At 59.6% G+C, this 21,462-nt stretch overlaps 1 protein-coding gene across 1 annotated transcript; it reads right to left on the bottom strand.

Annotated features, from left to right (window-relative positions):
* Positions 1 to 1,219: 1,219 nt before the first annotated feature.
* Positions 1,220 to 21,383, bottom strand: TANGO6 (transport and golgi organization 6 homolog). Its single transcript, XM_068202779.1, has 17 exons — positions 20,646 to 21,383; positions 20,333 to 20,449; positions 19,468 to 19,594; positions 18,636 to 18,760; positions 18,029 to 18,191; positions 17,420 to 17,502; positions 15,702 to 15,814; positions 14,224 to 14,400; positions 12,705 to 12,831; positions 11,998 to 12,177; positions 8,867 to 9,001; positions 7,143 to 7,622; positions 6,904 to 6,961; positions 5,312 to 5,464; positions 3,272 to 3,423; positions 2,227 to 2,340; positions 1,220 to 1,557 (listed from the first exon to the last, which is right to left on the bottom strand). The coding sequence occupies exons 1-17, from the start codon at positions 21,381 to 21,383 to the stop codon at positions 1,381 to 1,383; spliced, it is 3,219 nt and encodes a 1,072-aa protein (XP_068058880.1). The 3' UTR covers positions 1,220 to 1,380.
* Positions 21,384 to 21,462: the final 79 nt, after the last annotated feature.

Raw genomic sequence — 21,462 nt, 5'->3', positions numbered from 1 at the left:
GCAGGGCGCGGAGCCAGCCCCAGGGACCCCCGGCACGCGCTCGGGGTGGGGGGAGGCACTGGGAAGGTGTCACCCCCAAACCAGTGACCGGGGAGGGACAGGAACCGGCCGCTCCATCTCCCCCCGCCCCGCTCTTGGGACCCTTCTCATGACACCCACGTGTCACCTTCCTGTGCCACCGTGTCCCCCGTGGCATAAGCCACCCGTGTCACCCTGTCCCCGTGGCTGGTGGGTGCCCGGGCAGGACCAGGGTCATCCCGGGGACAGCAGCACCTTGTCCCTGTGCCGGCCTGATGGCAGGGGACAACCAGCTCCTGCACGGGCCATTCTGAGTCTCTAGGAGGCACAGCCCCGACTCGGGGCTCAAATTCAGCACTTTTGGGTTTCTCACTCCAGCCACGTCCTGCTGTGCTGGGAGCTGGGTGTGAGGTAATGCTGGGATTGGGCTCGGAGACTCCAAGCACCAGGAGCTGGAAAGGGGATCCCTGCAGCAGGAGCAGCCCGGGTGGGGACATGGCCAGGACTCCCAGCCTTGCAGGGAAATGGGGTGCCGGACGCCCCACATTTGGCAGGACACAGGGCAGCTGGGAAATGGGCTCCTGGGGCTGTGCATGGTGGGGCTGGGCTGCCCGGAGCCAGGGGGCCACCAAGCTGGGTGCCTGAGAACTCTGCTCCCCCCACACTGTGGGTGTGCAGCAGCTCCCAGAGCAGGAATGGGGCCCGTGGCGCTCCAGCACTCATGGGGAGTGCCCTGCCTGGAGGGAGGAGGTGACTCTGATGTTGGGGTATCCCTGAGCACATAGTGGTGAGTGGTGGTCCCAGCCAGGTACCCTGCTGGGTCTCTTAGCCCCTCCTCACCATGGAAGGGCTCTTGGTGCCGCACCAGAGGGGCCCGTCCTCAGACCCTGTGGTGAGGGAGCCCCCGGACTCTTCAGCATTCTTGTGGTGTGAGTACAGTGCCAAGGAGGGGCCACAAATTCCACTCTGGGGGTGCAGACAGCAGAGCCCCCCTCCCTCCTGACTCCCCTCGGGGACAGCCACACATTTGGTGCTGCCTAGCCAAAGGGAGCCTGAAGCACTGGCCCTGCCAGCTGCTTGCCCAACTCAGGGCTCACCCTGGGGTTGATGCCCACCCTCCCACAGGACACAGGGTCTGGGACACGACCATGATGGCACCCGTGAGCTTCGCGTGGCCCCACAGACGTCACGGACACAGGGCTGAGCACGTCTCTGTTTAATCCCACACCTCGTCCCAGCGAGGCTCCCCTCCCATCCGACACCGCCGGCGGCATCCTGGAGGGCACGGCAAGCCCTTCCCTCGGGGAGCCGCTGGCCCTGACCCCAGAGCAGGAGCCGTTCATTTCCACGGGCTCAACCCCACTATGGCAGCACCACGATCTTCTTCTCCAGTGTCTGCGGGGGGAACAGGACCCTCCTCATGGCCGTGTCCAGCTCCTCCAGCGCCAGCTGTGCGTGCAGCACCGTCGCGGTGTCGCACTCGGCCGTGGCCACGTGCTTCAGCAGGCGGTACAGGTCCCGCAGCACGTCCCGCAGCACCTGGGCACGGCGCAGCGGGCAGGGCCAGCGTCAGCACCGCCCCTCGGCGAGCCCCGGCAGGCGCGGGGCTGCCCCTTCCCCCGGCACTGCCGGTGCCAGGACACCCTGGCATCGACCACCGCCACCGCCGGCCGCAGCCTCGGCCCCCCGTGACTCAGTTTCCCCACATGCCAGCAGCATATTGTGGTGATCCTTCAGCCCAGGGGCACCGGGGCATGCCGGGATCCCAGCTGTGGGGATTCCCGTGGGGAACTGGCTGTTTCCCCCACGGGAGCTGAGTCCCAACACGCTCGTTACTGGGAACTGCGGAGGGAGACCACAGTGGTGGAAAAACCGGGCATTTCCAAGTCAAATCAGCGATGAACAACTCCCACAGCTCCCAAGAGCTGGCACTGCCCCCAGCATGGCATGGCACTGCCCATGGCACAGCCCAGCAGCTCAGAGGGACGCCCCCACAAAGCCCCCCTTCCCCAGCATCCCTTTAGTGGGATGAGGGAACCCTTTAGTGGGGCATATCCAAACTGGGCATCTCAGTCCCTGGGGACTTTCCCTGGAAGCCGCTTGGGAACGAGCCCTGCAGCCCCTACGGAGCACGGGCCCTCCCCAAGGTATGGCCAGGAGCCCCTTGGGGGCTGTCCCTGCCCCAGGGACAAGCAGGGGCTGACCCACCTCAGTGACCTTCTCACTCAGCCCCCGCAGCAGCAGCACCACCACGTGCACAGCGGCTCTTCGCACTTCAGCCTCGGGGTCCGTCCGGGCTACGGCAGTCACACAGCAGGTGACCTGTGGGGCCAGGGCAGGGGGCATCATCAGGGACTGAGAGATGCAGGGGATCCCATCGGAGCAGCCACTGATGTGCTGGCAATGTCCCAAGAATGAGGATGATGAGGATGGGACCCTCGTGCCCTGCTGGGTGCGCGCTCTGAGCAGCTCCCAGCAGGGCCAGGCGGCACATGGATGCCTCAGGAAGCTCTATAAGAGTTGTATAAAAATCAGGCAGAGCCAAAGGAATAATTAAATCCCGGCAGTGACAGCCGGGAGAATTAGCAGAGCTCGCACCTTCCCAAAATAGCAGCGTGTGGCTCACTGGCATCACATCAACTGCCGGGATCCACTGGTGCCGAGCGGGAACTGAGGGGAGCAGCCCGAGTGCCAAACCCACGATGTCTCACTCCAGGAGCACCGGGGGTGTGGGGGGTGTGAAGCTCTGGCTCCCTCGGGGCACAGACCCATCGCCTCCAGGGCTGCTGGGCCCCTGGGAGTGGGGCTCGCCCCACTGGGATCTCCCAGCAGCTCCTGAAGCTGCATCTCACCCACAGCCTGCAGCCGGGGTGGGTGAGGGCCAGCTCCATGATACTGATGATACCAATAGTGATAATTAAGATAACAGGAGAGTAACAAGGTGTCATTAAGCGGGAGGTGTCTCTGGCAGGCACCACTTGTGCCCCCAGGTCTCCTCTGGCAATGGCTGCCACGAGTGGAGTACCTAAAAATCAGGGCTAGAACCTCCCTAGTATTTGCTTCAGGCCCCATGACTTTTATACTCCACAATATCAGCAATTATCACTCATGTCCCTTATGGAAATGTCCCGTTTCCATATGGAAACGTCCCATTTCCGTGTCCTGGCAGCCCAACCATGTGCTAACAAATGCGCTGGTTAAGGAGAGGCCCCATGCTCCCCAGGCAGGGTCAGGGGAAGGATGGAGCCGGTACCTCCTGGATGATGGAGCCCAGCTGGAAGCCGAGGTGCTGGCAGAGCTCGCCCAGGTTGGAGAGGCTGCTGGCCCTCAGGGCACTGTCGGGGTCCCGGGCACCCCGCAGGAAGGCCCGGATCAGCGGCTCGCGGTGCTGGAACACCATGTCCCCTGCAAGGGAGAGCAGAGCTGTGTGTCACCAGCATGGAAAGGCCCACCCTTCCTGCCAAAGCCCTGGCTCCTTTGGGAACAGATGGTTTTGGCATCTGCCTTGCAGCACCACTGAAGAGCTGGATGCAACATCTGGAGCGTGGCCTGTGCCCCTCAGCACACACACCATGGCACAGCACTTGGGGCTCTTTGGCACGTTCCAGTCCTCCCATGGGGCTAGTCACAGTCCTGCAAACACACCCAGTGTGAATCTCAAATTCCAACACCATCCAGACCCAATCTCCTGGCCCAATTAGCACGCAGAGGTGTTGTGGATGTGTGAGCTGCTAATGAGAGCTCACACCCGTGCTCAGCATCCACAACCATCCCGGGAGTGTGGCCATCCCACAGGAGCTGAGCAGCTGTGTGCCCCACCGTTGTGGACACAGCTCCTACCGGGCAGAGCCTTGAGGGCTGGAAAGAACGCTCCAGAAGGCCAGCTGGCCTGTGAGTTCTGTGTTTTTCCAGCTCTCTCAAGCTCCAGAAACTCCTTGGACAATGGTGTCCGGCAGCAGATGGAGGCAGTGGGGTGGATGCCTTGGGATGCCCCAGGGTGTGGAGACAGGAATGATGCTTGGGGGCAGTGGGAGCCCCCCATCACTCTGCACGTGGGGGCTCAGGGCTGGGGGCTGGCACAGGGTGGGGGAGCACAGGGCAGTGCTGTGATGCCAAGGGCTTGCTGGGAATGCATCATGCTCTGTGCCCGCATCCCAGGACTTGGAATCACAGCAGCATGAGCAGTGCAGGGTGATCCGAGTGGGATCCCCTCCAAAGCCAGCAGTGCACCAGCCTCTGTGCCAGATGGCTACAGAACGGGCATGCAACACTTCTTTTCCCCTCCTAGATAGGGAAAGCCACTCCAGTGGGACAGAAAACAGGGATGGGCACAGGGCAGGAGGGAGGCATGGTAGTCTCTTGGCAGAGCAGGAGAGCTCAGAGCCACAGAGAGCTGTGGAGCGATCCTGGAAGTGCTGGATAAATCCTTGCTCTCAGATGCTGAAGCTTTGCAACAGAAACAACTTGGTGCAATTTGTTCTATAAATATGCCGGCGAGCCGGGACGTGCAGGAGCAGCTGCCCGCGGCAGCGGCACCACGGCGAGCGGGGAGAGCGCGGTGCAGGATGTGCCACCATCCCCAGGGCAGCTGCCAAGGGCAACCAGACACACGGACATCGCCCGGGGAGGTCTGGGACTGAGGGGGTCTGAGCCCCACGGGACACAGTGGGATGCCCTGTACCCATCCCAGCAGCGAGGACGGATGGTGGCACAGCCAGGCACTGATGCCACAGCTGGCAGAGCCCAGGGATGCCACCGGTGCCAGGGAATGTGGCACAGGCCACAAGAGAATCACAGTCCTGGGGTTCAGGGGGTCCTGGCTCTTCAGGGGCATCCCCAGCCAAGACACACAGTGCCCACCCGGTGACCAGGGAGCTCTGCCTGGCTGCCCCAGCACTGCTGCCACCTCCCTGGCCGTGTACAGCTCCAGCTGTGCGCTCCCGCTGGCCAGGCCTCCTCCACAGAGTCAGGCAAGGCATTTTAGGACGTGTCCCAACAGCAGATGCCAGAAAGGCATCATCCAGCTTCTGCCTCTGAGCCCGGCGTGTCCGGGCGCTTCCCAGCAGTCTCCAAGCTCGGTGCTGCTGACCGAGGGGATGGTGGGCTGCTGGCAGGACCCATCATCCTGCTCCTGCTGCTGGCAAACCCCAGCCAGCTTCTCTTTGGCTTTCAGACCCTTCCCACCTTCCGACAACAAAAGTCCCCTGTGGGCTTTGCCCCTGGTAATGGTGAGGCCAACTGGTGCCGTGGCTGCTGGCAGCAGGCAGTGCCATGCCCACGGCCGTGGACTCACCCAGTGCGCGGGTGACACGCATCAGCACCTCGCCCAGCTTCATCCTGGTGACAGCGGCCATGGTGTCCTCTGTGCCCTGTGCTGGGCACTCGTACTGTGCCAGCAGGACAGGCAGAATCTGCTCTGGATACTCACTGGAGAGCAGGGCAATGCCTGGAGGGAAGAAAAACTGGAAAATCAGTAATTTAGCAGTTGGCAGCAGGTGTCCACTCACTGCTGCTGTGTGATGCCCTTTGATCCAGTGAGGACTTGCTGCACTGGGGGCAGCTGGGAACTGCAGCCAGTGCTTGGGCACAGGGTCTGGTCACTGCTCCCAGTTCTGAGCCATCAGCACACGGTGCCAGTCTCTGTCCCTGCTGGATTTACCTGGCCCAGGCTGGGAGCAGGAGCCAGTGCGTGCTGCATGCCCACTGCATCTCCCTGGGGTTGATGAGAGATGAGATCCCAGATGCAGGGATCAGACCCTTCCCCAGCTCAAATGCCCTCCCCTGAACACACTCCAGCCCCTCAATGACTGTCTTGTCACGAGGGGCCCAAAACTGACCCCAGGATTCCAGGTGTGATGGCCAGCACATCAGGAATACATCACTGGAGTCCGGCTCCATGAAACCCAGCGGTGCCACAACCACTGGTGCAGCCCCGGCCCTGCTGCTGTGACGGGGAGCAAGCGGGATATGGGGACCTGTCTGGCATGGCCCCCAGCCCTGTGCTTGGCACGGCACGGCTCGGCATGGCACAGGTGCCGCTGCCACGGGCCAGGTGAGTCAGTGCTGCAAGGAACCGCATCAGGGTTAATCACCAAACGCACGGCAGCTGCACCGGCATTAATCACCGGGACGGTTACAGCCTTTGTGCTCCAGCCGGGGGCAAGGACAGACCCATCCCTCTCAAGACCGTACAGGCAGCGGGAAGCACAGCATGAACTCCTTTCCCAGCTGCTGCCAAAGGTTACCAACCCAACGGCAGCGGTGCCAGCATCGCTGTGGGCCAAGGGAACGGCACGTCCCCTCCACGGAACCCAGGGGACCGTGGCCACCCATTGTCACAGAGAACACAGGCATCACCAGTGCGGAAGCACCTGCCTGCAGATCCCACGGGCAGCCCGGTGCTGTGGGGCTGCGCCGAGCGTGCTGGGGCAAGCACTGACCCGAGGGTTTCCTGGGAAAGGGGTGTGAGTACTCAGGAGCTGCCACCTTGGCAGAGCCCTGAGGGAGCACCAGCGGATCCCCCATGTCCTGCTCCTCTGCCAGCCTCAGCTGAACAGACCCCTCCATGGGTGCCAGGGCTGTGCCCACGCTGTACTGGAACTGCTGTTACCTGTGGCACAGACCTGGCACAGGGATGGTGACCAGCTCCAGGGAGTAAGAATAACTGGGGGATGAAGTCTCCAGCTTCAGGAATTTGGCATAGAGCCCACACGTGGCCCCAGACTTGATGGAACAACACAAAGCCACAGTCTGGGAGGGCAGGAGATGCCGAGCCCTCAGCCTGGCCATGCCGCTCCAGCTTTTCACTCCCAGGGTGCAGAGCCTCCACAGCACAAAACCTTCCCTGACAAAGGGCTGGCACTCGCCCCGACAGGCACTGCTCACCTTGGATGGCTGAGAGGTAGACAAAGGCATCCTCGTGCTGCACATTCTCCAGGAACACCTGGAAGGAAGGAAAGTGCCATCAGCAGGGACCCTGGGCTGGGCCAGCAAGGCCAGAGGACTCCAATAACCGTGACCATCTCCAGGCTGATGGCCTGTTGAGCGCCAGCTCTGCTGGTGGGGGACACAGCAGGGGACAGGGACCAAGGCAAGGGACAGGCACCGCAGCAGGAGCCCGCTACCTGCAGCAGCTTTTCCTGAAGCCGAATTGCCTCTGGATCCCGCTGGGTGACCAGGCTGGCGAGGCGGCGCAGGGCAGCTGCCCGGCTGGGGGGCTGGGGGTCGTAGGCTGACACCAGCAGCTCCTGGAGCCCAGCCGGGGTCAGGCTGTCGGCACGTGGGGCTGGAGAGGCACTGGGCTCACGGCACGTGCTCTGCTCCTTGCTCCTCTCCCCGTGAGCCGAGGGGCTGCCGTGTCCGTGCCGCGGCGCTGGGGGGCTGGGGGCTCTGCCAGCAGGGCTCTGCGCTGCCGTGCCCGGCTTCCTGCCCAGCACGCCGTCGGCAGCGGCGCCCACCGTGCCGGGGGAACAGGCGCCGTGGGTGCAGATGGCGATGCGCAGGTCCGAGGCCAGCTCCTGGGTGAGGGGCTCAGGGTAGGTGCGGGACAGCTCCTCCAGCAGCGGCACCAGCCGCTTCAGCACCGCAAAATCGCTGGACTTGAGCTGTGGAGGGAGAGGAGCAGCGCTGGCAGCAATGTAACGAGGGTTCAATCCCTGGGATGCTCCCAGGAGGGTGGGCATGGGGGTAAGGAGCCCCAGAGCCCCATCCCCAGCTTGGGAGCTGCACTCCAGGCACCACGAGCTCCCCTTGGTCCAGCGGCAATCCCAGCCCTGGCAGCAGCCACGGGAGAAGATGGGAAGCGCATGAACCTGAAGAACAGCAATGTCTGAGTATGGGGACCAAGCCAGGGACATCCCTCCCACCAGCACTGTGCCAGACTTGCCATCAGTCCTGCCTGGAAGGACGCTCCCAGCACAGCAGCCATAACCTGTCCTGAGCTGGAGAAGCTCTTGCCCTAATCTGGATTTAACTGCTAAAATCTGGGATGTGAGGCCTGAAAAAGGGTGCTTTAGCAGAGATTCTGGATGACTGCATAAAACGCCTCGCCTGCTGAAACCCAAACAGCTCTGCAACTGCTTCCAAAACCTTTCACATTCCATTTCCCAAATTATATCACTCCCATTAACGCAAAAGTGGGAGCAGGAACTTGCCTGGGAGGGGCCCACTGCAGCCACAAGACTCTGGCTTTAACTTCTCTTCAACTACAGTTCTTTTCCCAGTATTAGAAATTTAGCAGTAAGAGACAATAAATGATCTTTCTCCTGTTAACAGCCGGATCTTCCTTAGGGCAAATCCAGGGATGAAACAACCCCAGCAGCTCAGTTGATGGCAGCACGTTAATGGATGTGCCATTGCTCCCCATGGCAGCTCCACTGAGTGACACAGAGCTCATATATATATATACACACATATATATATGTATTACAAGGTAACTGAGAGATATAAATAGCAGTATAAATATGTATAAAATGTAAATATAAAAGTGTAAGGGGATTTTCAAGGGTACAGCCCACATCGGAAGTTCACAATGCTCTGCAGCCAGAGTCTGTGACCGTGTGGGGATGCAGAGGGTGCTGGTATTTAAAGATGCTGTATGTGACTGCACTGCTGTGTCAGTGCCTTTTTAGGAGAGATTATAAATTAGTTAATTGGGCTCTTGGGGGTGCCCTGCTCTGATTGAATCCTTGGTCAGCACCCTGGCACTGCCCCAAGTTAAAAAATTATATCTATGTCTCCAAATCTATCTACAGGCTGCAACTGAGCAGGGACCCCGAGCCAGGGCACCCTCGGCCGGGCATGGCAGCGCCAGCCCCCCGCTCCACACCCACCCGGCTTCGCCCCTCACCTGGACGGCCCCGCCGAGCACGGCAGCCACGAGCCCCATGGCCATGGCGAGGGTCTGCGCCTCGGCCGCCGCGCCGGGGCCCCGCGCAGGGTGGGCGCAGGCCCGCTGCAGCACGGCCGCCAGGAACTCCTGCACCTGCCAAGGGAACAGCCGTCAGCAGCAGGGACACCCCCGGGCAGCTCCCCGCAGCTCCCGCTGCCTCTGCGCCCAGCCGAGCCCCCCCCAATCCACACAGCTCTCCAGCACAACTCCACACAAACGAGCCCCCCCAATCCACGCAGCTCTCCAGCACAATTCCACACAAACGAGCCCCCCCAATCCACACAGCTCTCCAGCACAACTCCACACAAACGAGCCCCCCCAATCCACGCAGCTCTCCAGCACAATTCCACACAAACGAGCCCCCCCAATCCACGCAGCTCTCCAGCACAATTCCACACCAACGAGCCCCCCAATCCACGCAGCTCTCCAGCACAATTCCACACAAACGAGCCCCCCCATATCCAGGCAGCTCTCCAGCACAATTCCACACAAACGAGCCCCCCCAATCCACGCAGCTCTCCAGCACAATTCCACACAAACGAGCCTTCCAATCCACACAGCTCTCCAGCACAATTCCACACAAACGAGCCCCCCAATCCACGCAGCTCTCCAGCAGAATTCCACACAAACGAGCCCCCCCAATCCACGCAGCTCTCAGCACAACTCCACACAAACGAGCCCCCCATCCCACGCAGCTCTCCAGCACACGTCCATAGCATTCAGACACCGCTCTCAGCGACGCACAGGGTGGGATTGCTGGGGTGTCTGTGCAGGGCCAGCAGTTGGACTCAATGATCCCGGTGGGTCCCTTCTAATTCAGAATATTCCATGATTCTGTAATTCTGTGAAACCCTTCCCATTTTCCTCCTGTTGCTGCTCCCCCAACCCTAGTGTGGGCTCAGCCAAGTCACATCCACAACTGGGACAAGGTGATGGTCAAACTGGTGGGGTCTCTCAGCAGCAGAAGCTCCCCTGGGGCTGGAGGAACAGAGGGATCCCAGCTCCATCTCTGCCTCCTGCCTGGTTCCACCATGGGACGGAAGCTGGGAAGGCAACTGGGACAGTCTCAGAGGGAAGCTCAAGGTGGGTCTGTATGCAATTGCCCTAGGTAAAGGCTTGGAAATCCCAGAGCCAAGGAGCTCCAGCCCCTGTGTACAATTCTCCATACCAGCCTCTCCCTTACCCTGCACAGCTGACACTCCAGCTGAGCCATTTCCTGTGTTCTCACTTACTTTGGGATTTTTCCCACAATATTTTTATTCCACATGTAACGATCCTGCCTGGTTGGCATTAGCCTTCTCCACACTTGGCACCAACACCTTTGATCCCACAGACTTCCTGCCTTCCTAACAGATCCTGAAAATAGGGAGTTTATGTTCTCCATGCCTTATCTTCTCCTAGACAAGCCTGGGAAGGGTTTGTATCAGGGTCACTCCTACCAAAGAGGTGTGTTGCAACAAAGGAGGAACTATTGTGTTCCTATTTCAGAAAACAAAGTATGAGGACAACAAGGTCCTCTTGCACCAAGTTCCAAACTTCCACCCCCGGGGCACTGGGTGCAGGCAGCATTTCCTCCTCAGCTGCCAGATTCCTTAAGCACATCCCTTAAGCAAGGAGGGAGGCTGTGGAAAAAGGCTTTGGAAAACGCTGCATAAAAGGCTCAGGTACCTGCTGGGATAATTATTCCAAAGAAGAAATTCCATCAAACAGCAGGTAAGTAAAAAAAATTGGAATATTTGCTCTCACAACACAGTGACACACAAGCTGGAGGGGTTGAAGTTATATTTAATATTAAAAAAATGGAAAATTGTGAATAAATAACAGTAGATTGCAACCGAGAAAAATGAAAACTTAAGAAAATAATCTAGGAAAAAAACCATTTTAAAGTGGGAGCGAAAAAATGAAAAATAAAACACTGGGGCACAGTTGTGTCTCAGGCAGGAGGAGAGAATCCTTGGTGCAGTGAGGAAATCAAGTTGACCTTGGTTATGGAGGAGAATACGTAAATAAAATAAACGTGCAGCTGGGGGGGCCACAGCAGCTGCTGCTCCTGGGCTCCAGCTTTGGAAGGATGGATCCCACTTGCTCCCACCCCATTAGGGCCCCCAAACACCCCAGGGAACCCCACTCTGCAGAACCTGCTCAAAGCCTGTCCCTGTCCCAGCCCGGGGCCTCGCTGAAACACAACCCCAGGCAGAAGGATAATGGATTTTTTGTCTGGATTTCTTTGGTGGTGGGTTTTCATCCCAGACTCCCGGCTGGACCCTGAATCCTGGCAAAACCCTTCCCCGTTTCCCACCGCGACTTTCCGGCCCGGCGGGTGGGTGTGATGGGAGGCAGGTGGGGACAAAGCGCTGCTGGCTGTGTCCCCTCTGCTGCTGAGCACACAAAGGCTCCTTTGTCCCGAAGGAAACGTGAGGAAACCTGCCTGAGCCGACCGCCCCTGCCCATGGCAGCACAGGGAGCTGGCATGGCTGGGGCACTGGGGGAAACACAGCAATAAAACACAGGATGAGGAAGTTCAAAGCCACCGGATCTGCAGGGGACCCAGAAGGGAATGCCACGCTGCCCTCGGTGTCCAGCTGCCTTCCCGACTGACCCCATCCAGGGCAGGCTCAGGGGGAAAGATTTTAAAAATCCTTTTTGGGACCAGGGTCAAGGGGCACCAGTGGCCTTTGAAATTACAATATTTAATAAATTTGACACTGCCCATTCATGAATGTAGGAGCACAGTTATGTCAGCCAGGTTGCTCCCATCCAACCTGGCCTTGGGTACTTCCAGGAATGGCACAGCTACAGCTTCTCTGGGCAACCTGTGCCAGGGCATCACCACCCTCACAGGGAGGAATTTCTTCACTGCACCCCTTCTAACCCTGCCCTCTGTCAGGAGGAAGCCATTCCCCTTTGTCCTGTCACTCCAGGCCCTTGTAAACGTCCCTCTCCAGCTCTCTTGAAGCTCCTTTAAGGACTGGAAGTTTCTCTAAAGGTCACTCTGGACCCTCCTCCTCCCCAGGCAGAGCAATCCCAACTCCTTCAGCCTTTGCTCCTGGCAGTGTTCAGCCGATCCCCCGGGCTTTGCCACGACCAACCTGCACAATGTCAGTGAACACGGTGTCAGATACGCCCTCGCACAGCGCGGCCACCAGCTGCAGGACCAGCAGCTTCCTCCCCTGCCTGGCCTGGTACTGCTCCAGCTCCAGCAAACTCCCTCCAGGCTCCACAGGTGGGTTTGGAGCCGCCTCGTCCTCCGCAGCCACCTGAGTCAGCTCCTGCCGGGAAGGGAGCGCAGGCACGGCGAGGCAGCGGTTAAACATCGGCCCAGGAATGCCAGATGACTCCTCACACCACCACCACCTTCCAGCTGGTAGATGAAGGTTTCTGAGAGCTGTCCACAGCTCCTGGGTGTCCCATCCCTATCCCCTCCTGTGACTATGGGCTGGGGCACAGAATCCCAGGCCAACCCACGCCTGGAGGGAACCATGGGGGGCTCCAACTGAGATCAAAGGAAGCAGGTATGGGGCCCCTCTTCTAGAGCCAAGGAAGCAACAGGGATTATTCCCAGCCTCCAACACACTTCAAACGTGCTCCTGTAGTTAGAACAACCCAGGGGGAGGATGAGGTTTAACCCCTTCAGGGACAGGGCTGCTCCCACTCCTTGGCTTCCCACCCAGCACACAGGGCTGCTCCAGCACATGCCATACCCCAGAACACACAGGGGGATGATCCCTCTGCCTTCTGCTTGTCCAGGGAATCCCTTCCTGCAGGTATGCCCCAACCAGGCGATGGCTGCCCTCACCTTCAGGCAGTGGATGAAGAAGTCTCCAGCCAGACCACTCTTCTGGCAGTGGGACAGGAGCTCCACCAGGCTCTCCACATGGCACTGCTCCAAGGAGATCTTCTGGTACAGGGCCTCATCTTCATCGCTGGAACAGGTCACTGTGTCACCAACACAAACACACCCAGAACCCCCTGACACCCGGACGCCAGGGCACGGTGAAATCCCAGTCTGCATTTCCCTGGAAGCCTTCCTTCCCAGCACTTCCCAGCAGAGCCTGGAGGCAGATGAGCCAAACATCACCCAGGGCATTTGGGCTCTGCTTATTAACTAACCTGCACTCATTAACAGAAACCATGAGCCCATAAATAACAGGATTAGTGCTGGGTAAGTTAGGCAGTGGTCAGAGCCGTGGCAGCAAGGGCATGGGCAGAGCCAGAGCCAGTATGGAACAAGTTTAAAGTAGTCCCAGTTTAAGCAAGGCAGAGCTGCTTCTAATTCTGGTCCTCCAGCACCTAAAGAGAGTTTATAAAAAGGCTGGAGAGGGACTTTGAGTAAGGGCATGGAGTGACAGGACAAGGGGGAATGGCTTCCCACTGACTGAAGGTGAGTTAGATGGGATAATGGGAAAGAATCCTTCACTGTGAGGGTGGGGAGGCCCTGGCACAGGTTCCCAGAGCAGCTGTGGCTGCCCCATCCTTGCAAGCGACCCAGGCCAGGTTGGACTAGACTTTGAGCAACCTGAGATAGTGGAAGTTGTCCCTGCCCATGGCATGGGGTGGAACAAGATGAGCTTCAATGTCTTTTCCAATCCAAAAAAGCCTGTAATTCTAACTCAGGTCAGGAAAAGCTTGAAAAGAAGCCAAACCAAATGTATTTGTGGGGGTTTTGCTGCAGGTGCTCCCAGGTCCCAGCACACCCCTGGGCACAGCTGTGCCTCTGCCTGCCCCACAGTGCTGCCCTGGCCCTCGTGCCAGCTCAGAGCCCCTCTCTTTAAACCCAGCCTCCTGCTGCAGGACATCCCAGCTGGCATGGCTGGAGACTAAAGTCTGCAGTTAATTCCCAGCATGGCCAGCTCTGCCTCCACTTAGAGGCCATCTGCCCGCGCCAGAGGAGCTCTGTGGCTGCTCCGCGACGCTGGCACTGCCACCGTCTGTGCTGTGACTGTGCCACCTGTGCCCGAGGGACTCTGCTCACTGTGTCACCAGACAGGCTCGGGCTGGAGGTTGGAAGCTGAGTTTGGGGGCTGTTGAGATTAGAAACGCACATCCTCTTCCCAGACACTGTGCAGACGGGCAGAGTGCACACCAATGCTCAGGTGGAGCGTGATGCTCTTTGGGGCTGGAAGTCAGAGCTCTGCACCATGTCCAGGGAACCTGGAGGCTGTGTTGGCTCTGTGAGCTATATGGAAGTGTCACCTGCCCGAGCTTGAAGGGATGAGACCCTGTGGGATGGCTCTGGCTTTGCCCAGGCTCTCTGCCAGGCTTCCCTGGAAAGCCCTGGGTGCTGAGTGACCCAGGGACTGTCCCACAGCACTCACCTGATGGTTTCCTCCACGACGATGGCAGCACCGCCCTCGCTGCCCACACGGAGCTGGCACTGTGGGTGTAGGGTGGGCACGTGGCTGCTCAGCCCTGCCAGGCCTTCCAGCACAGCCAGGGACTGCTCCCGCTCTGCCTTCTCCAGGAACCACAGCAGGATGTCCTGGCACAGGGAGCTGTCAAGGAGAAAGGAGCCAGTGGTGACACTGCTCTGCCCACTGCACCTTCCCTGCATGTTTTGGGATGAGGGACGCGACTGGAGGGCTCCCGAGCTGCCACGGGCTCTCCTTGGGATGCTCCAGCTCCTGGCTCTGGCAGTGAAAGCATTTGTGCCTGTTTCTAAGGGAATCAGCAGCACATCCTGCCCTTCTGGCGCTCCCAGATGGAAGGATTTGGGTTCCTCCACACTTCAGGCTGGCAAGGAAGCACTGTGAACACCCTTGGCACGCCCTGCCTGTGCCTCACGCTGAGGTGACAAGGGCTGGGTGGCAGTGCCAAGGGAGAGGAGGAAGGAGATGGGAGCACTGAGGTGGCACGGGGAGCCCTGCCAAGGAAAGAAGCAGGTTAATGAGGTGAAGCAGCCACACTGGGCCGTGCCAGGGGTCTGGAAACCCGAACACTTCCAGGCAGCTGTGGGTTTAGTCATCCCTGCCAAATTCTTTAGGAAAGGAAGCAGCGACTGCTGGCCCAGCAGCAGCGTGAACTTGGCACGTTCCACCAACTTGTCACGGCACTCACTGCTCTTTGAAGTGATTAACGAGGCCTTTAATATTAAACAGCAGAGGCTGTGTCTACACACACCTTTTAGGGAAAGCCTCCACACGCCAGGATCACCAGAGCACTGTGTAACCCCACCAGGAATGTTTTTACCAGGCTGGTCCTAACTCTAGGGAAAGCCTGGGGGGAGCAAGGAGAGAAGACAGCCAACACCTGGTCACCCCTGTCCCTGCCACGACTGGCACATGTGGTGCTTCCCACTGTACACCAGTCATGGTATGGGCATGGTACAGGGGGATCAGCTGCCAGGAGGCAGGTCCTGATTGTACCAGAGGAGAGTGATCCCAGATCACTCCCAGATCCCTGTACTTCCAAGAGGCACTGCTTAAACTGTTTTTCCAGTTTTTATGCTATTTGTAGATCCCTCCATCCAGTTTCCAGCATCACTACCTCCATCCACGGACAACCACAATCCCTGCTCCTGGCAGAGCCACCCTGTGCTCCCGAGGGCACGCTCGCCTCTACACAGAACATTGTGGCTTCGGGGAAGACAAAAACTAACAAGAGAACGGCTTCCTCGGGCACGGGCTGCCAGTGAGGTCGTGTGCCCTGCCTGTGGTTACTGCCTGCTTGGAACGAGAGTGCTTTGGGATGAGAAGGTGGATCTCTGCTGTGGCTGTGCCCTGAGCGTGGCTGCTGGAGGTGGGCAGAGCCCAGCAGATGAAACCCCAGCAGAAGCAGAGTACAAACCCTCCCTTACCGTAAGTATGACACATTCTGCTTGGCGAAGGAATAGAGGGAAAACACCACTCCCAGGACTGACTGTAAGGATCCCAGCAGCAGGCTCGAGCTGTCATTCCCAACCACATACACCTACGGAGAGAGTGGCACAGGGAGGGGAGTCAAACACCTGCACGGGGCAGAGGGGAGTTCAGGAACACGTCTGTGCACAGGGCAGCTATCAGGGAGGATGGTGGAGGGCTCTCAGCCTCTTCCTTCAGTCTGGAGGCTGTCTTCCCTGATTATGCCACATTCCCTATTAAAACCCGCCTTCAGTACCATCTTTCTCCAAGAATTTGCTTAACCACCGCAGGGCTCCAAGCTACAGGAAGGTTGCAGGCAGCTTTTTGTGAAGCCTGCTGCTTAGGAGTAAGGTCCTGCTTTACTCAGGGATGCAACAGGCCTCCTGGAATGAGCAAATCTCCACTGAATTACTGTAAATCTCAAACACAGAGATCAGCCACTAGCAGGGCAGCTGGGCTAGTGGGTGCTGAGCTGAGGCACTGGGCTGCTCAGGCTGGGTGGGGGGCGGGACTGCAGAGGCTCTGGGAATGTTGTTGGTGCTCAGGGGGGTATTACAGGGGCTCTGGGGATGCTGTGGAGGCTCGAGGGGGTGTTGTAGAGGCTGTAGAGGCTCGGAGGGGAGGGCTATAGGGGCTCAGGGGTGATTGCAGAGCCCTGCTCCTCCCCTCCACCTCTCCCAGCACCCTCCCAAGAGGCTGAGAAATGGTCCCCACAGGGCCCTGCCCTGCTCCATTGATGCACACAGACCTGTTTTCATGTGCTAATCCCCACGGAGCCATTCCTCCGCCCCAGACCCTTGTGTACACAAAGCCTCCCGGTGAAGCCCCAAGGATGGTTTCTCACTAAGCATCAAATGACACTTGTTAGGCAAGAAACCCCCCCTCAAACCTGGGGTCCCCTCACTAATCTGGCTGCTGTCAGGCCCCTAGTGCTCTGCCATTAAGGAAGGACTCACCCCAACCCCCCCAGCACTGTTCTGGGAGGGAGCAGCCCTTCAGACTGGTCTCTGCCTGCCAGCCAGTTACAACAGATCATTACTGGGAAAATAGACAACAATCCCAGCATTTAAGAGCTTAGCCTGCCCCGGGGCATGCCAGGAAGCAAGTCACCAGCTTCTGAAATTTGAATTCCTGGACTGGAGATGTCCTTCTGGGATGGAAGGTGCAGCAGGAAGCTGCTGGAGCCTGCAGTGTGGCACTGGGGTTACTGGTGGGAATGGCAGGAAATGGAGTTATGAGGGAGGTGTCACAGGAGAGACCTCTACAAAAAACACTCATACTTCACAGGAAGCACAAGGATGGACCTCACCAATCCCTCAAAGCCTAGAACCAAGATCTGTGCTCCAAGGAAAGCTTAGAGCTCCTTACAGTGCCTAAGGGGGCTCCAAGAGGGCTGGAGAGGGCTTTGGACAAGGGCCTGGAGTGACAGGACAAGAAGCAGTAACTTCCAACTGCAAGAGGGTGGGTTGAACGAGATACTGGGAAGGAATCCTTCCCTGTGAGGGTGGTGAGGCCCTGGCACAGCCCATATGGAGGCTGGGGTGCTCCTGCAGATGAAAACCAGACAACTGAGCATGACTGCAGGAAGACACTGGGTTTGTGTGGCCCAACACGCACTGAACTGCTCACCAGGTCTCAAACCAGCCCTTTTTCCCACCCAAAGCAGACACAGTACCTTGAGCACATCTTCCACACAGCTGCCCAGCTCTGCCTCTGGCACCAGCACAGCCCCTGCTGTCAAATCCTCCAGTGCCAGCTCTGAAAGAAAAGGGCAGACACATGAGCCCCCCAGAACAGCTCAGAGTCCCCAGCAGCAGAACTGCCCCACCATTCCCTGCACCCAAAAGCACTTCCACAGCTCCCTTCCCTTCCCATGGGAACAGACCAGCCCTCATTAGCCATACTAATTGTGCTGTAGTGTTGTAAACCCCCAAGGAGACATGGAAATCAACACAGACCACAACTCCATGATGGATGATTCCCCAGAGAGCTGCTGGTCAGCGTGGGGAACCAACAGCTTCCGTCTGGAAGCCCAAAACAAGGATGTCAGACTGGGAGAGGTTCCCAAGGAGCACGGGGCAGAGCCAAACTGCTCAGCTCCCACGCTGCAGTGACTGGACTCAAGTAGGGGTAAATGCAGTGTACCCAGACAAACTGACAGGGTCAGCACAGAAAGCTGGGCTGCCACACTCCCCAGCCTGGCTGCTGGCCTGAGAAAACTCAGATGGAATGACAAAAACCAGTAAGGAGCAAAACCAGACCCTTCCCCATTCCAGGGAGGTACCTGTGGCCTCGGAGCAGCGGCGGAGCGGTGCCAGCAGGGGCTGGAGCAGGTGCCTCTCTGCCAGCTGTGGCTGCTCCCTGGCCATGGTGAGCAGCGTGGTGGTGGCCACACGCTGGAACTGCCGTGCTGCCACTTTGTCCTGGATGTGCAGCAAGTCCAGAATCTGCAAGGGAAAAGAAACAAGGATCAGCAACCCCTCAGAGGGGGCAGCCTGGCGCCTCGCAGCAACCAAGGAGCCACCCACGTGCTGCTTTGCTGGGCAGCTGGCATGACATTCCATGCGTGGAAGAGCCAGTGTCCTTCCCACACACGCAGGATACCTCTCTGGGCTCAAACCAGGAGCCTGCCCCACTCCCAGAGCCAAAGGCTAGAATTAAGAGCTACACATGGAGCTCTGTGTAGCACAGTGTCAAGTACCTCATGTGAGCAGACATCATCATCCAGCATTTCAATAAAACATGGAAAATTCAAGAGTGGAAATGTCCTACTGCTAGAAAAATATCTCCTGGCTTGAGCGAGGCCACACTCAAGCAAAAGGAAGAGCCCCAGCAGTCCCCAAGCTGAGAGCTGGCTCTGCACTCCCTGGCAGAGGGGATGAGGGACTTACCTGGGGGCACACCTGTCTGTAGTAGTCCTCGAGGGACAGGCACTGCTGTGGGCAGGCAGCCAGGATCTTCCCAACTGCATCGCATTTCCTCCAGTCCAGAGCTGCTGCTTCAGCACCAGCACCACCTATGACAGCAGCAGAAATCCCAGGTCAGCTCCGACCCACGGACAGCTCTGGCTGAAGCCAGGTGTTCCTAGCCAAAAACTGGATTTTGAGCTTTTATTGCTCTTTCAGGAGACACATGAACGTAAGGACAGAAAGGGGAAAATTGCTGTGCAAGAGCTCTGATAATGGAAAACAACTCCTACAGCCAGGTGGGTGAGCCAGAAGTTGGGGAGAGGTTGTGCTTGGATGGTTGGAGTTGGCCAGGTGAGATTTTGGCACTAAAACCTGTAGGATTCAGCTTGTGGAGAGCAACAGCTTCCTTCCCTGGCAGGACATGGAGCGCAGGGGATGGGATGGGTCTCACTGTGCCTACAGCTCTCACAGCCCAGTGCCCACCACAGCTCCCACCACACTGGCACTGGGACAGGGCACTCCCCAGGACTGATCCCACTCTGGACACACACAGTGTGGGATGCCATTGAGGCACAAAACAGGCTTGGAGCCTTTCAGTATGGCCCTCTAACATATATGTATCCCAAATTAGAGCAGTCTGGGAGCTCAGCACAGTCAGAGGCAAAGTCTGTGTGTCACCATGTCACCTCAGCCTGGCACAAGCCAGCCTCTACATCCAGCTCTTGTGGCTCTGCTCTTCTGGGCCTCTCACGGGATGAACTGTCTCAAGACACCTCTGAATCTGTGATGCTGGGACCCAGAGCCCCCCACTCACCGTCTGTGCCCTCCAAGACCCCCCGAACCACGGCCTGCACCCCGCCAGGCCTCAGCAGCCTCTCGGAGAGCAGGTGCCCGCACAGCCGCCGCAGCCAGGCCGGAGCTGCCCCGGCGCTCGCACACCTCTGGAAGGGAGCAAAGGAGCAGGTAAGGAGCGTGCTTGCACGCACCTGTGCCAAGCCCACCTCTGGGCAAACAGCCCATGCTCTGACAGAGAGCACAGGATACAGGCTTTGAATTGCTGCTTCATCCACTGGCATAAAGAAACACAGGAATTAATGACAGAGGTCAGCCCTCAGCTGCTTAGCATGCTATTCCACCCCTGGAAGTGTCCAAAGCCATGCTGGATGGGGCTTGGAGCAACCTGGGATAGTGGAAACTGTCCCTGCCCATGATAGGGTGTGGAATGAGATGAACTTTGAGTTCCCTTCCAGGCCAAGCCATTCTGTGATTCTATGATTCTTTTAAGGGCATTATCCCATGGGGGCTTCACTAAAACAACACTTAAGAGATTCCCCATCTCCTCCTCCTCAGGATGCTTTGGAACAGCCCCAAAGAGCAGCAGGTGCCCTGTGTCATCCCCCGAGTGGGAAAGGTGAGGTTTGGAGGAGCTGTGCTTGGCTGGGCACGGCAGATGCGGGTGCCAAGCCAAGGTGGCACGTGCGGCGATGACAGTCCCTGACACACCCACGCCCTGCTCCTGCACAGCAGGGCTGGAATGACACACACCCAGCAGCCTCACCGGCGCTCGGGGACTGGTTTTTAAGGCTTAAGAACATTGCCAGAAGAGCAGCATCCTCGGCGTGTGGGAGCCACGGGGGTACAGACCCTGACAGCCCCGTGCCGGGGATGGCCCCGGGTACCTGCTTGGGCTGTCCCTGCAGGACGAGCAGCTCCTGCACCGCCAGCGGCTGGTAAACACGGTCCAGGATGTCCCTCAGGGCTTCCCGGCACTGCGCTCGCTCCGCTTCCGAAACACCCTGGAACAAAACACACCAGGGCTGTTGAGAACAGGTTGGCTGGGCACTGAAGCCCCGGTCCCGACGGTGCGCCGGTGCCCTGCAGCTCCTCGGCGGGCTCCGTGCCTCCTGTTCTTTCTCTCACAAGGGGCACAGGGCAGCACACGGCAGGGACCGCCTGAGGAGCGGGGACGCGGGGTGCGAGTGTCGCACGGACCTGGCAGAGGGCGGCGGGGCCGTGTCCCAGCCCGCAGAGCCCGCAGAGGAGCAGACGGAGGTGCCGGGCGAGCAGCGGGGCGCCCAGGGCCGGCAGCCGGGCCAGCTCGACCAGCGCGGCCACGGCGGCGAACAGCCGGGGCCCGCGGGTGCCGGGCGGCGGCCCGAGCCCCGGCCCCGGCCCGAGCCCCGGCCCGAGCCCCGGCGGCAGGTGCGGCAGCAGCCCCAGCCCCACGGCGGCCCGCAGCGCCCGCCGCACCGCCCGCTCCTGCCCCACGCTCAGCGTGTCGGCGCCGGGCGGCGGCGGCGCCCCGGGGGCGGCGGGGATGGCGGGGGCGGCGGCGAGCGCGGCCAGGCGCTCCTTGAGGCACAGCAGCAGCGCCAGCAGCCCGCAGGCCGCCGCCCAGCCCGGCTCCGCGCCCGCCGCCCCGGCCGCCAGCGCGGGCGCCCGGGACAGCACGGCCGCCCGGAGCTGGCGCAGCGCGGCCCAGCCCGCTGCCCGTGACAGCCGCTCCTCCAGCGCCGCCGCGTTCCTGCGCAGCGTCTCCGGGCACAGGGCGGGCTCCGGGCCGGGCTCGGCAGCGCCGTCGCCATCACTGGGCGGCCCCAGCAGCAGCTCCAGCGCCTCCACCACACGGCCCGGCTCCGGGCGCGGCCCCGCCGCGGCGGGCCCGCCGTCAGGGAGCGCCGCCATGCTGCGGCGGGCAGGGGAAGGGGCGGGGCCGCCGCCGGCCGCCATGGCGGCGAGGGCGTGAGGGGAGGGGCCGCCGCCATCTTGGGGAGGTCGGGAGCGGGAGCAGAAAGCGCCCGGAGAGCCG

Source organism: Anomalospiza imberbis, chromosome 12, assembly GCF_031753505.1.
Source record: "Anomalospiza imberbis isolate Cuckoo-Finch-1a 21T00152 chromosome 12, ASM3175350v1, whole genome shotgun sequence".
NCBI lineage: Eukaryota > Metazoa > Chordata > Aves > Passeriformes > Viduidae > Anomalospiza > Anomalospiza imberbis.
This window is presented reverse-complemented; position numbering and strand designations above follow the sequence as displayed.